This window comes from Miniopterus natalensis, chromosome 13, assembly GCF_054644295.1.
Source record: "Miniopterus natalensis isolate mMinNat1 chromosome 13, mMinNat1.hap1, whole genome shotgun sequence".
NCBI classification, from domain to species: Eukaryota; Metazoa; Chordata; class Mammalia; order Chiroptera; family Miniopteridae; genus Miniopterus; species Miniopterus natalensis.
Window position 1 is genome coordinate 61,924 of NC_142093.1, and position 15,328 is coordinate 77,251.

Genomic DNA, 15,328 nt, shown 5'->3' on the forward strand with positions numbered 1-15,328 from the left:
GTTCCTTAGCTCCTCAGTGGAAAAGAAGAGATCCACCTTGTGCTACTGGTGTCCAAGGGCAAGAAGGGTATCTCTTGTGTGGTCATCAGAGGCAAATAAGCTATAGACTCACAGCCACGGGGGCTCAGAGACGCTACAGACAATCCGGTCCAGGGCCCAGTTCAACTCCCGAAGCCCCTCCCTCTGTACTATGCTGCTCCAGTGACGCTCCTTAGCTCTCAAAACTGTAAAATATATTTAGCCAAACAGAGATATTCCAGCTAAATAAATGCCAAACTGCTGACAACACCGTGCAGAGAGGCTGGGAAAGGCCTCCAGGACACGCGCATGGCCCACCCTCCCGGGACAGTCAGCTGGGACCAGACCTCAGGGCGCCCACGGGTCAAGTCACACGGACACTAGGGCTCTCGGGCTATTTTCAGTGCAAAAAATAGTAGCAGCAGGGGTGTAAAAACGCTTTCTGACAGCATATTATAATTCCAGTTTTGCCTGTTTTCACAGTAATAAGCCATCTGGGATGGTGTTAACATCAGAATCGCGTTTCCAAGCAGCCAGAAGCGGCACATCCGAAAGAAAGGGCGCTGGGCCCGCGGAACCTAAACTGTCGCGCGCGAGACTCCGCGTCTCCATCTCTGGGGCCCGCGCTGCCGTTAGGGCCCTGCCCCAGCCCCCGACACTCTCGGGGCCCTGCCGGCTCGCGACCCGGCTCACCCCCGGGTCCCTGCCTCGGGGCGCGGCGGTCACGCGGGGCCCTGCAGCCGCGGCGCCGGGGTCTCCTTGGCCTTGCGGCAGGTGTACAGCCACTTGATGATGCGCGCGTTCCTCTCCACCACCGAGGTGGTGCTGGGCACCTGCTCCGTCAGCGCCTCCTCCTGCAGCCCCTCGTCGCCGCCGCTGCGCCGGGAGAAGCCGCTGTCGGAGGTGGCGACGCTCACGCTGCGGACCTTGAGGGCCACGCGGTCGGACCCCACGGAGAAGTTCTCCCTCCCCAGCGCCTCCACCACCTCGGGCTCCAGGCCGCACAGCTGGAAGAAGGCGTCGAACTCGGCCGCGGACATGGAGAAGCGGGAGCTGAGGTCCGACTGCGAGCGCTGCAGCCCCCTGCGCCTGGCTCGCAGCTCCGGGCTCCCCCGCGAGGCCGGGGCTCTGGGGCGCGCTGCAGGCGTCGGGGGAGCGGCTTTGGGGCGCGCCGGGGACGTTGGGGGAGCGGCCGGGACTCTGGGGCACGCTGCGGGCGTCGGGGGAGCGGCTTTGGGGTGCGCTGAGGCCGTTGGGGGAGCAGCCGGGACTCTGGGGCACGCTGCGGGCGTCGGGGGAGCGGCTTTGGGGTGCGCTGAGGCCGTTGGGGGAGCAGCCGGGACTCTGGGGCACGCTGCGGGCGTCGGGGGAGCGGCTTTGGGGCGCGCTGAGGACGTTGGGGGAGCGGCCAGGACTCTGGGGCACGCTGCGGGCGTCGGGGGAGCGGCTTTGGGGTGCGCTGCAGGCGTTGGAGCAGCTGGGACTGTGGGGCACGCTGAGGGCATCAAGGGAGCTGCTGGGACGCTGGGGCGCGCGGGGGGCGCAGGGGCCACGGTGGGGCCGGGCTTGGTTGGCACCACCTCCTCGCCCCTGGCCCTGCCCCCCTCTCCCGCTGGGGACGTCTCAGGGGGCACTGCCGTCTTGTCCTTGCCAGGCCCGGGGAAGAGCTTCCTCACCAGGCCGCCCCTGAAGCTGTCGGCGTCCTGCCCGCGCGTGAACTCGCACTTCTGCCGGTAGATGACCAGCGAGTCCGGCCTCAGCGGCCTCCGCGCTATTGCCCTGCGCGCCACAGCCCCGGGGGCGCGGGCCGGGGGCCGAGGGTCGCCCGCCTGCCCTTGGCCCGCCGCGGGGCTGCTACCCTCGGAAGCCGAGCTCCAGGCTGTCCCTGGCCGAGCCCGCACGTACTTGGCGCGGTCCGCCGCCAGCCTCTCCACCGCGCTCGTGCGCGCGGGCCGCGCCGCGTCCTGGTCCCGGGGCAGCTGCCGCTCCATCGGGGGCACGTCCGGGCCGGGCAGCGCGCATCCCGCTGGGGCTCGGGTCCGGAAAGGCTGCGGCCGCGGCGCACGTCTGTCCGGGACCAGTTCCGAAGTCCGCGCAGGGTGGGGACCCGCGTCCCTGCCCGCCCAGGTCCGAACTCCGGGAGCACCGGCAGGGGCGCGCCGCGATTGGAGCGTCGCCGGGACCCGCCCACTGCTTCTGGCGCCGCCCTCGCGGTCTCGCTTCAGGAGAGGCTCGCGCCCCGCCCCCGCCCCCGCCCGCCCTTCCCCCGGGAGCGGGAGGGACCGAGCTGCTCAGCCCCAGGTGTCTGGGCTCCTGCGCCCCCGGAGGGCCCTGGGACCCGCCGAGGCCGGCACTTCCGGAGGGGGAGGGGAGGGCGGAAGGAAAGGGATCCCCACCCCACCCCCGGGCAGGTGTCTCACGTCTTAGAATCGTGGCGGTGACCGCAGGGTGTTTGGAAACTTGCCTTCAGTTTCCTGAGTCTCCCTCTACCTGCGCCCAGATCTTGATTATCGGAAAGGAAACCGATACAAATGGAAGAAAGCGCATGTGGCAGGGACTCTGTGTGCTGCCTGGAAGGAACCCACAGGGACCCCGTTCAGGTTCAGGCTCAGTGACTGGCCGGCCTTGCCCCTGACCCAGACCCAGACCCGAGCCCACTGAGAGGGCAGGCTGGGCGAGGCTCAGTGGATTTGGACGAAACCTGACCAAATGCCCAGAATAACTGCTGTTTTTACTGTAACCAAGGCAACAAGAAACCACGGGGTTCACAGACAGTGGATCAGCCTAGGAACGCTGAAAGTGTAAGAGAAAATATTTCCAAAATTCCACTACTTCTAAAAGCTGGATGTAGAACTGAAAACATCTGCCAGGGTGCACTGTCCACCTTATCTCCTGTGTTAAGGCCAACTCCAGGGCATGCAGACCTTTCAGAGTTGCGGTTGACTTCTCCTCCTGATGGGCAGCACAGCAGCCCTTGGGAGACAGGCATGAGGTGCCTTAGGTCTGGGGTCCGTGGTCTCCAGAAAAGCATCTGAGTGCCCGTGGGCACCAAAGGGGCTGATGGTGAGTCAGCAGGTGCAGCTGCTGAATGAACTGAATGAACTTGACTCACGGTGCCAAACCTCCACCAACCACTGATAAACAGCAGCAGGGTTGTGCCACATGGGCCTGGAGACCTTAGTCCCTGTGAGGCCAAATCCCATAGTCAGGGAGAGAAAAGTACAAGACGCCAACCAGGTCTCCTGAGAACCAGACTGGCCACGTCAACTCGGGGTTCATGGGAAAGCGGACAGCCCCTCTAGGTAAACGGCTAGGAGACGTATACAGAGGAGTGGGCAAAAGCAGGCTTACAGCTGTTCATGTGGAAAATAATACAACTAACAACAGTACAAGGGTAAACTGTTACACATGCCCACAACTGTAAAAGAGTGTATAAGACATAATACGTTGTTAAAGTCTTATATGTCAGGGGCTGTTTCCCACACATCATCTCCTCACCACGCATGAGACACCATTGCAGCCCATGCTAGTTACTGAAAGATCAACATTCTTTTCTCTAACCTACTAAACTTCTGTTTTAATGTAAGCCCATTTCCTTGTGCAGATTTTAGTAAAGTTCTGGAAAAGCAGATCAGTATCTCTTCATAAACACACACCTCAGTAACAATGAGAGTGTTTCGTGTAACAGCTGCCTTACGGTTTCCTCTCTGTTCAGTCGTCACTCTCTCACGCTGGTCACCTTTCTGTGAGCTCGCACTAGGTTTTCACCCTTTCCATGATCACTCTAACGCAGCCTTGAACTTCAGAAAACAAGAAACAAAGTGAACAGAGCCTTCCTGGTTCAAGGGGCAGCTGAGTCTGAGTTCCTGGAGCAGATAAGGTCAGGTTGCTGGGAGTGAGGACTCGGGGTGTTTGGGCGGAGAGAGAAGGGCAGGGAAAATACTGACCTAACCCAGCTGGAGAGCAAGGCCCTGAGCCAGGCCAGATCCACCACCCAGCCCCCAGAAGCTCCCGATGGGCACTGAGGCCAACACAAAACTCCTCGGGAATGTGGGGAAGCCAGTCAAATGACCAAGTGACACACTGTTACCCTTAACAAGAGCCCAGGGTCTCCAGCCTTGAGCTTAATATTGCAAATGCCAACATTTTAACCCAGATGAAAGGAAACATTGGTGCCAAACCATAAATTCCCTCCATGAAGTGTTACAGGCATCGTGCCAATGTTAACCTTCAATACATATGGTTTTCTCCTTCTATTGGCATTTCCCATGTCCCCGGAACTTGTTCTGGGGCCTGAGGAAGGCTGTGCCACGACACGAGGGCTGCTGGGAACCACAGCGATAGGCATGCGGCCTGGCGCCCAAGTGACAGGCAACCTTCTGTGGTGCAGTGGGTATGTTAGGGTCCCACACAAGTGACATTACGTCGCCCGAATCAAAGGGACAAGGGAGCTCCAAAACCGATGACTGAAAACTGGGTAGAATTAACCAGGGAGGCATGTAGTGAATCTCCTGGGCAAAGACACACACTTAGAGGTCCCTGCAAAGTTTAATAATGTATCTTGTACTTGAGTTTTATTGATTTTGAGACAGTTTTTTCTCAAAGACTGAGACACCAATAGACCACGGAGATGAACCTGTTTGCCCCAGTTTCTGGCCCACACAACAGGTTCTGGTGACGACTCAGCTCAGGTGGGGAAGCCAGGAGGTCTGGGGCCAAATCGCAGCTCTGCCGCCTGCCAGTGCTATGGCCCAATGGGCATTGACTGCTGTTCGTTGGTACTGGATGGGAAATGGCAGCTACCTCAGTGTCTCACGGGGAGTGTGGGCAGCATGTGGGAGGGTCCCTCATACAGTCAAGAGTCCTTCTCCTGCCTGTAAGGAACTCTTTCCCCTTCCCCCGAGATGGCCTCTGTCTCAGCTCTGACACCTGCGAGAGTGTGGGCACCGTTTCCTGGACCACCTCCCACAACACACTTCACCCCTTTAGTCCCTTCAGGGAAGTCTGTCAGTAATTCACTAAAGTAACCGATTTAATATTCCGGTTGAGCAGATGGCTACTGGTTTTCATCCTTAACACTTAATCTGTTAGGGTCCAGGAGTGCCCTTGGGGATCAGTGATGGGCGCCTGCCTCCATGGGTTGTGAAAGAGCCACATCACTTATTAGGACTGTATTCCGGGTTAGGGTCCGAGGAAGACAAAGTGATGTGCGTGGAGACTTCTCTCTCCATCAGCCACCTTAATGTCAAGGAAAACTGCAGGTGTGCACCTGGTGGGTGAGGTGTCCTCTCGGCACATGCCCGTGGTTCCCACGATTCTCGTGCCCTTTCCAGTGGCTTCCATTTCCTTGGGTCAAGCAGTGAGACCTTCTCACCCGTTCACTCTCTTTGGTCATGGACTCACCTTGGCCAACTGACCATTAGCAGACGAGAGCCAGAGCCCGGGAGCCCTGTGTCTGCTGCCCCCTCTGCTCGGCCAGCCCTTCTCCTCACCAGGGACCCGGCAGTATGGACAGCTTCCTTTTCCTTTATATTCCCATTATAATTCTCATGTTAATAGAAAGATAGTAGAATATATATGTGTGTATCCTATATCTTTCTATTAACACAGATACAGGGATTATATATCATCTGAGATATGTATATGGAGGTTATTAATAAATATAACACTTGCCAACACATAGAAACACACCACAAGGCTGGTGGTGACTTCCAGGGACAAGTCCTCAGCAACACCACCGCCCTGTCTGCTGCCTGAGCCTCCAAAGTCTGCCCAACACCACAGCTGTGAATCAGTCCCGGGTTCCCTCATTGCTTCCCTCCGTCCACCTGCCTCAGCAGGGGATGCCACTGAGGGTGGGAATGTCACCGCGGACAGCTCTGCTCCCTGAGTCACAACTCAGCCTGTCTCTCTTTGCTCCTCTTGCCAAGGATCCCGTGTCCCTTCTCATAGTGCTGTCTGAGCAGCATCGAAGGCAGCTCCCCTGCGCACTGGGTGCCAGATCTGCCCAGAGAGCCCACGTCAGCACTAATACTTGTTGGGAAGGGCATCAAGGAGACATCAAATACAAAGAGGCATTGATCACAGTGGTAGAACGCACTTCAAGCACTGAGGAACTAAAGTGGAACTTGAAATTATGACTGGAGGCAAGGAAGATTACTCAGTGTATCAGCAGAGAAAAAATGTCCCTGGGTTCCCGTCAGAGCCTTGAGGGTTTGGATGCCCCAGGAGGAGCCTGGGTTGTTGGAGCAAAGACACTGTCGAGGCTGACAGTGAAGTTCATGAAGGGCTCAGCTCAAGGTAGAGGACAGGTCACTGGCAAAGTACAGGCAGACAGTCATTGGGCAAGATCAAGCCAAAATTGTGCCAGGTCGCGAAAGCCAGAGGCGAGCAGAGCAGAGCTGTGGGAAACCCAAGACAACAAGAACAACCCCCAGAGTAGCAGATGTGTGATGTGAGATGCAATATTGAGGTTCAGAGAGTCCAGATCGAAGAAGTTCAAGTGCAGAGAATCTGGGAAACGGCTTATTGGCCATTTGCAACCATGTCTTATTTAACTTCAGCACCTGCCCCCAGGTCGCCACGTGAGAAAGCAGGGCTGAGGACCATGTCGAGGATGTTGCAATGGTGTGCTCACCCAGGGGAGGACCCTGAAATCCAAGGCTACTCGTTATGAGAGAACAACAAAGCCAAAAATGTAAATATAATTGCAATCAAATCTTACAAAACCTGGGGAACCTAAACCAGAAAATAGCAATTAACATTCTTCATCTGGTACCAAAACAATTGGAAAGTTCTTATGTTGTTCAGTGCCGTTGGCATCTGCTGCTGCTTAGAAAAGGCATAACCCCCTTTTATTAGTGATAATAACAGCTTCTTCAGGAAGCCAAATGAGTTATTTTATACTTTTGTTAATTATAGAGAAGGAAACTTAAATTCGTCAGGTTATTTCTCACATGTACAGAATGAAGACCTCTCTATGAAACTGTAAGTAAATAACACATCTTCAGAGAAAACATCTACATTATTTGAAAAGGAAAGATTTAAAAAGCTTACAAGGTCTGACTTCACAGTAATCACTAAACAGGCATATGTGTTGGGCTATTTCCTACTCTAAAATAAAATTCCCAGTACACTGTTTAGTAAACCATCCTGTTTATTGGGAATAAGTTTGCATATAAAATAGTGGCCCACAGTAGATTAAAGGGCTCCTCATTCATTAGTTCAACTAAAAACCTAGTAATTAATCATAAGGTGAAATTGGGGTTGCTCTCCCCATGCCTTCCTGATTTATTTTTAGTATGGCTCCTCTAAAAATAGTGGTGGTATTTCCATGAGGTTTTTTGATAACTGAAATCACAGAATTTGTTTAAAGTGGTGAGTCAGGGCCCAAACCAAGGCCTGTGAAATTCCAGAGACCTTATTTCATGGCATTTGTTCGGAAAAAGTCTTTGCTTTTGGGAAGGGAGGAGCCAAGTTGCTAACATACGTGATGGGATAGACTACCCATGGTTTCCACACCAGACTCTGTGTGTGTGTGTGTGTGTGTGTGTGTGTGTGTGTGTGTGTGTGTGATGCATGTGTACGTGTAACCCAAAGTCTACATGTAGGACGCGGATGTTTCTGTGAGGGGCCGGGGGCTATGGGGTTCACAAAGGCTCAGTCCCCCCTCATCCTACCAGAGGTTCAGGGGAGAGGGCAGCTGCCCTGAGATAGAGCTTCACAGTGTAAACTAATTGTGGCAGATTTCCTTTTCAACCTTGGCTCTGAAGTATAAGTTTACTTTGTCACACTCTGCTAACAGCCTGTTCATAGACATTTACGTCTCATAGATGTCAGCAGACTCCTTGCTTCCCGAGGCTTGAACACTGGCTCCCACACGGATATGTTTAGCTTTGTACTGGCCTCGTCTCTCCTCGCCCCTTGGGCTGGGTATTTGTGCTCCATCTGCTGAAACAAGGCTCTTTACTGGATTTCTATAACTGGTGAGAGCTAGAATGAGCTCTTAATGAACCCAAAAGTTCTGCTGTTTACACCCAGGAAGGAAAGCTCTCAGTCGTCCACCAGGGCTTTCAGACAGAATATTGACCGAGAGCAGACATGTGCTTCCCTCCCTCGGGCGACGGTGCCACACTGGGCTTTCACAGAGGTTCCCATATCTGTAGCCTATGGAAAGATAAACTCCATGCTCCTTCTGGTGCAACTGACATGTGTTCTTGACCTTCTGCAGAGGTTTTCAGGACAGTGTTGCTGGACTCGCCCTCTGCTCCCCACCGCTGCGTGGATGGGAGGCCTGCCATCAGAACAGGTCAAAGTCATCATAGTCACAGCCAGTGTCTAGTCCCCACCATCCCTGGAAGTGAGGGTTTCCTCACGTGTGCATTTGGAGTCGTCACCTCCTCCAGCTGCCATGGGGATGAGGGCACCCACTCAGTAGGGTGCAGCTTGGGGAGGGTACGGTGCTGTGGTCCGTGGCACTTCCCAGTCCTCAGTGGCATGGCTGCTGGGCTGCTGGGGAGTCTGCAGCAGCCCTGGTGGTAAGGGTCATCCGGGTCCTCAGTGGCAAGACTGCTGAGGTTCTTGCTCTGCTTTTGCCCTGTGGGGGAAAGTTCCAGCCCTGGGGCTCCCTCTCGGCATGGAGTCTGGCACACAGCACTCAGAGGAGGCAGACCTGGAGCCCTGGGCTCAGGAATGTGTGGAACTCCTGTGGTCCCGGGGACCAGGAGCACAGCAGCAGGTGCCACGATGGTGGCTCCAGTGTCTGAGGTATGGCAGTGAAGAACAACAGAACAGGCCCAGGTCTCTGGGGCTCAGCACTGTGCCTCAGGGCCCTGTGATCACAGGGCAGAGCAGTGGTCGGACGCAGGGTGAGACAGCAGCAGTGGGGTCCTGGGAATGACAAATCAAGGGTCTGACTCAGGACCCAGGGGGCAGGTGGCATCTCCAGTCCCACTGACAGGGGTTGTAGCACCTCAGTGCAGGACAGCGGTGAGGCGGCAATCTAGGCCCCAGGGCAGGTCACACAGCAGCAGGGGCTCCAGCCCTGGGAGATGGGGAGGCGGGACACCAAGCAGCCCTGTCCGAGGGATTGAGCCTTGGCAGCAAAGGCTGCAGGTGTCATTGACATCACTTCCAAAGGTGCTTTTTAGACAAAAGTATTCTAGTCAACAAGTGCATGTGACACATTTTCAATAACATTTTCATTTTAGAGTAGTCAGGTTTATAGAAAATTGTGAAGACAGCAGTTTTCCTATGCCCGTATTGGGTCTTCTGTGATTGACATCTTATGTTAGTAGGGTATATTTGCCACAATTAAAGACAATGTTCGCAAGTACAAGGTGAGCAGTCTGGGAAATCCAGGAGTGCGCCATGGGCTTCCTCCAGGTCACAGGAGTTGCAGCCTTCTTGTGACATGGGAAGCAGGTGCTGTTAGATATTTTAAAATGAACCAAAGAGATAAAAAGAAGACAGTTTCAGAAGCTCTGATGGAAAAAAATCCTTTGCACGTGCACTTTGAACTAGTGTCAAACAGTTATCCTCTGAGGATCGGGAGGAGTTACGGGCAGAGAAGTGGACAATATCTCGCCTTATGTGCTCGATGGTCCTCAGTGTGCTGACTTGGTGCTGACTTCATTTACTGAGTGTTTGGAAACCACATTGTTACATGTTGTCTGACCAATAGAATCCTTTCAAAGAAAATGATCAGCTAGGATTTATTTTCATGAGAAATTATACCTTCTGGCTTATAAATGCAAATATCTTAAATGGTAGGTCTCATGATTGCAAATTGTAGATTTTGTGCATCCTCACAGGGAAAAAATATGCTCTAGGAATTGAAGACTTTACAAGCTGACTTTAAAATGGGTTGGCAGCTGACATATAATCTTAACACAGCTTTAATCAAAAACTATGTCCTAACAAATTGGCAAAGAGACCTGAAGTGAATAAATGATAAGAGCGTGACAAGACAACCACAGCACTTCAGGTCCTGAGGCTGGAGCCCTGAAGAGCAACCATCCAGACACTCAGCTCCCTGAGAGGAACGAGCAGCAGTTTCCAGGAAGTCCGTCCGTCCATCCATCCGTTCATGATATTTCCTGAGTTTGGCTTTCCCGGGCACAGCCCTCTCATGCTCTCAAGCACTTTTGTGTACTGTTGTTATGTTTAGTGGGATGGAAATTTTCTATGCTTTTGTACATGATTTAAGGAATACTCATCATACCTCTGACTCAAGAGTTACTGGCCCAGAGACTCTCCACCTACCTGGAAGTGAGCTCACCCTTCTGGTAACTGTACTCCCCAAAGCTACAATTACGCAACTGGGAGTCATGTCCAATCTCAGATCTGCGAGGGATGGTCTCTGTGCTCTGTCTCACTGCAGCTTGTCACAAACACGGAACCCGAGGCCCCAGAGAAGTTTCAAGTCTGCTAGGAGTTCCAAGCCCAAATCTGTAAAAGAGGGAAGCCCAGGACCCAGTGTCCTGGCTCGTCAGCTGGCAGTTTTGTGGCTTCTGTTGTTTCTGTTAGAGTCACAAGGTGGATATTAGTCTACTGCTCGTACTTAGTCCCCAGGTGATTCCAGCTACATGAGGCACTACTTGAAAGTGAATGATTCAGTGGACTCCCCCTTTGAATAGTCCTCCATTGGACAGTCCCCCCAGACAGCCCAGTGCCAGTTCCAGCACACAGTTCCCCACACTCTCCTGGTCATGCTGGATAGCATCTCTTCTCATTGGTCACTCACCATCCTGGGTCTATCCTAATGGTTAGCTCCCATGGTGGTTAAAATTTTCAAATACACTCACATTTTGCAGCTAATAAGAGGTAGAATTGAGTGAGCAGCCAGGTCTTCCTCTCCATGTAAAGTTCGGTTTGTTCGTTACCTGATGACTAGAACAAATCTTGTTCATGCTCAATGAACAGCTAATTAATGTGTTTGAAAAGATGAACATTATCTCACCTTTATGATTTCCAATAAATTTTGTAGTCTTCATGGTGGTCTTGTGAGCTGGAAGACTAGTGACATAAAAAAAACCCTAGCAGCTAAATTGTAGTTCTCTCAAGGAGAACTCACTTGGGCATTACAGACACATAGCTCTTCACCCACAGAGCAGAGCTGTGGTAAGATGGTCATGCATCCTGGTTTGCCCAGAAAAAAACAGTTTTATCCGTTCCAAGTGCAATTAGTAGTTGGCTCCCTTTTACTCTCCAAAGTCTCCAGATTTAAGTAATAAGATATTTGATCACATTATTATTAAGATAATTTGTATATTTCAAAGGATTCAGTAACATTGACAGGTCTGAGTGTAAAAGATGTTCAGGTTGCCTGAGCGACAGATGCAAGGTGACCAGGTGCAGCAGCTCCACCCCACTGATGCCAGGACCTGTTCCAATGGCAGGATTGCATAGACAGGGCCTTCACTGTGCTTCCCATTCCAAAAAATTCCTCCCGAACCATGTGCTTTCATGAAAAAGACAATTTCTAAAGTGTGGAGGACTGCTTTTTAGTAGAAAATTAATGTCCCCAGCTAGAATCCCCAATAGGTTCTTAAGATGAGTTACTCTGAGTTAGGCTACTTGGTGGGTACTCTACATGCATGACCGTATTGAACCCTGACAAGGCTGTGAGGTAGGCGCCTTGTAATTCCCATGTCACCTATGAGACCATGAGGCTCAGAAGCAACTTGCCTGAAGCCACAGAGCTGGCAGACAGTAAAGTCAGGGGTTGGGGTGGGGGACAGAGAGAGAGAGAAGAGAGAGAGAGATGGAGATGGAGATGGGGGAAAAGTGGATGACTCACAGAAATTAGAGTTGAACAGGCTTCATGAAGGACAGCAATCGGGGCACAGAGGGGACCTAAGCACTGATTAGTTAACATGTATTTGGTTTTCACTCTATCACAGAAACTCCACCAGGTTCTTGGGCTCTGTTCACAGCCTGCTTCTGGGAGGGGAGAGCTGAGGCACAGGCGGACACCAGGACAGACACACGTGCGCTCGGTGGCAGTGAGGAGCAGGCACCAAAGGTTCTCAGAGCAGCCCCATCCGAGCAGCAGGGGAAGAATAAGAAGTTGTCCAGTGGAGGAAGGAAGGAAGCATGTTACAGAAAGAAGGGCCACCAAAGTCTAGAGATGTCATACGGGCCAAGAATGTTGGGAGAGTCAGGTGGTAGGGTGTGCAGGACCAGAGGAGGGTGCACTGCACTCGTGGTGGTGACACCCACACCTAAGAGCATCTCAGGAAAAGTTTGAAGAATGAATGACCTAATGCGTACTTGATACAGTATCAGAACTAGTGTTAGAACTGAGTTCATGAGCCTCTCAAGGTGAAAGGCACAGGCAAAAAGAAGAAAGAGTTCGGGAGAGAGTCCAGAAGAATCTTCAGGGCCAGCAGCCTGCTGAGTGAGGTTGCATTTTTTTTAAATTACTCCCCCAGACCTCTGCCAGTTTTCTCAAAACTCCTCTAAAATACCTGATAATACAAAATTCCAGAATGAGGGGAGAGAATTACAGGGTGTCCCAAAAAATGTAAATACATTTTGAAATTTGAATAATTATTAGTTCCAATGGGTTAAATCAGAAAAAAAAAAGAAACATCAACTGAGCTATCAACTGTTAACGTGTGTACATTGTTTGGGACACCCTGTATTTCCTTTCTCCCCACTCTCTGCTCCTTAAGCTGCACCAGCCTCCTCGGGGCTCCCATACTGGCCTCTCCAAGTCCAGGAGTGGAGAGTGAGGACTTTGCACAAGACCCGAATCTTCACTTGTGTGAACCTGGGCAAGTTCTTAGATCTCTCTTAGCCTATAGTTCTCATCAGTAAAAGGACAGATTGGATTCTTGTTCAGATTAAATACAGTATGAGATGAAAATTGCTTGGCATAATGACTGGCACATAGTAGGTATTTTTTTTGTTTTAATTATTGATGGGTATAAACTGCTTTCAACATGCTTTTTTTAGTGCAATTATCATTACTTCAGTGAAGGAATACCCTTTGTTTTCCAGCTGGCTAATTCTTTTTTTTTAATTGAACTTATTAGGGTGACATTTTAGTAAAATTACATAGGTTTCAGGTGTACAATTCTAAAACACATCATCTGTATATTGTTTTGTGTGTTCGCCACCCCAAATTGAGTCTCCTCCCATGGAATACTCTTGACAGTAGTCCTGCCCCTCAGTCTCTCCAGCGACTTGCTGTGTGTAGTTTCCAAGTTACTTTCACGTAAGCACATTTATCTGTACAGCTGGTCTCTGTGGAAATAAGGCATCTATCTGTGTTTCTTCATTTGCTCCTTTACTGTGCCCACATCCAGGAAACTCAGTGGTAGCTGGAGATGAACAATTTTGGAGAAGAGTCACCAGAATCTTCACCCCCTGGCTTAATTCCAACACATTCAAAAATAAATCTAATTATTGAATGAATTTAAACGTTGAAGATATAAATTAAACACTATCTCAGGATGATCAGGGTGCTTTGAAACAAAGCCACCATGTCCTGGAAGACCTTCTGAAGACCACATGATCCCTGTTTCCTCAGGGTGGATATTTACACCCAACAATCCCGACTAACTAAATGGAATCCAAACAGCATTAGCATATTTTAGTAATTTGGAAATTTATAAATTGCCCTGGGAAATCCAGTAGCTTTGGCCCAAGGGCTGCACTGGGATATTTTCCTCTCATGTCTGTAGAGAAATGTGATAACAGAGGAGAAAGAACCAGGTCATTCTAGAAATGAGTGTTCCTCACACAAGAACTTTTTTTTTTTCAATTTTAAATAGAAACCTTTATTTACAATGACACCCAAAATGATCAGCAAGACACTCATAGCTTACCACACAACCATCTCATAAGTTATCCCATGTGGTCTGGAGTCTTTGCAGTATAAAGATTTATTTAGATTTTTTTAGAAAGCAACATTTAATGTAAACTTGATTGAAACTTAATTCAGTCTCAATACTATAAGTCCATGCCTGAGAATTTAAATATTGCTCTGAGAATGACATTTCCATCTTTTTTAAAATTCCATCATTGGAAAGAGAGAAAGACAAAGAAGAAACGAAACAAGAACACCTGCTCCTGTAAACAGTTTGCCTCGGAGCTGAGAGCAGCTCCCTCTCTGGGCTGGAGGAAACCTCACCTCCGCATTTCCCACTTGCGAACAAACTCATGGCTTCTGCAAATAAGAAGGGAACCAGACAGGCGTATGGGTAACTGGCAATGAATTCTGTTACTTTCCAGCTGCATCGATCTCTGGGTCAAAGAATTTCTAGAACAGCAAGCCAGTAGTGCTCTGCAGCACCTCACCCTACACCCCAACTCACCTCAGAGAGTAAACGGGTAAGCAGCACTGTTGACTGATATTTACACTTTTCATCAAGATGCACAATTTAGAAAAGTGGTGTCATAACATGAACATTAACAATTCATTTCTATTTGTTTTTTCAAAGGAAGAAACCTGTATCTCCTTTATATCATTTTGATCTTTAAAAAATCTCTATCTATCTATCTCTATCTCTATCTATCTATCTATTAATCTATCTATCTATCTATCTATCTATCTATCTATCTATATCTATCTATCTATCTATCTATCTATCTATCTATCTATCTATCTATCTATCTATCTATATCTCTATCTATCATCTATCTATATCTATCTATATCTATCTATCTATATCTATCTATCTATCTATCTATCTATCTATCTATCTATCTATATCTATCTATCATCTAATCTATCTATAGCTATAGTTGGATTCAACAAAAAAGTAGGTATACTGGAAATATTTCACATTCTAAAAGCAGATAAGTGATTACTTAGCTTGTTCACCCAACAGATACCAAGGTTTAAAAAAGTGGGGGGCCGAGGGGGAGGAGAAGTGGGCAGCAGGAGTACAAAGAATTATCCAAAAAAGATAAAAGGGCAATAAAGGTTAAAAACAAATTATCTCAAAGGTTGCATCTATTAAAAGACAATAAAGTCTCAAGTTTGCACCAATAAGATGAACAAGCAGAAAACATAAAAACTTACAATAAACTTCACTCTTCATATAAAAAAGGGGTGCTGCCTTCCAGTCAGCCTGGAGCCAGGACTAAGGAAAACAATCACAAAACTTTTTGTTTCGTTCTTAATTAATTTTTAGAAGTCAAGAAAGGTAAAAGCACCACTGTACTTCTCCCCACACATGCAAGACTTAAACCAGAAAGGTTCAGACACATCTCGCACGACTATCTAAAAAGAGGGAGACTCTTACCCAGTTACGCCCGTCTCTGGACAGGATGTGCCACCTGAAGAGCACAGGCCACG

The 15,328-nt window shown here is 50.0% G+C and overlaps 1 protein-coding gene across 1 annotated transcript in view; it reads right to left on the reverse strand.

Annotated features, from left to right (window-relative positions):
* Positions 1-740: 740 nt before the first annotated feature.
* Positions 741-15,328, reverse strand: part of FAM110C (family with sequence similarity 110 member C) — a 34,610-nt gene continuing 20,022 nt past the window's right edge. The window contains exons 2-3 of the mRNA XM_087823894.1: positions 1,513-2,085; positions 741-1,362 (exon numbers count right to left, since the gene is read on the reverse strand). Of these exons, the coding sequence (XP_087680020.1) occupies positions 741-1,362; positions 1,513-2,085 (1,195 nt within the window). The remainder of the gene's footprint in view (positions 1,363-1,512; positions 2,086-15,328) is intronic.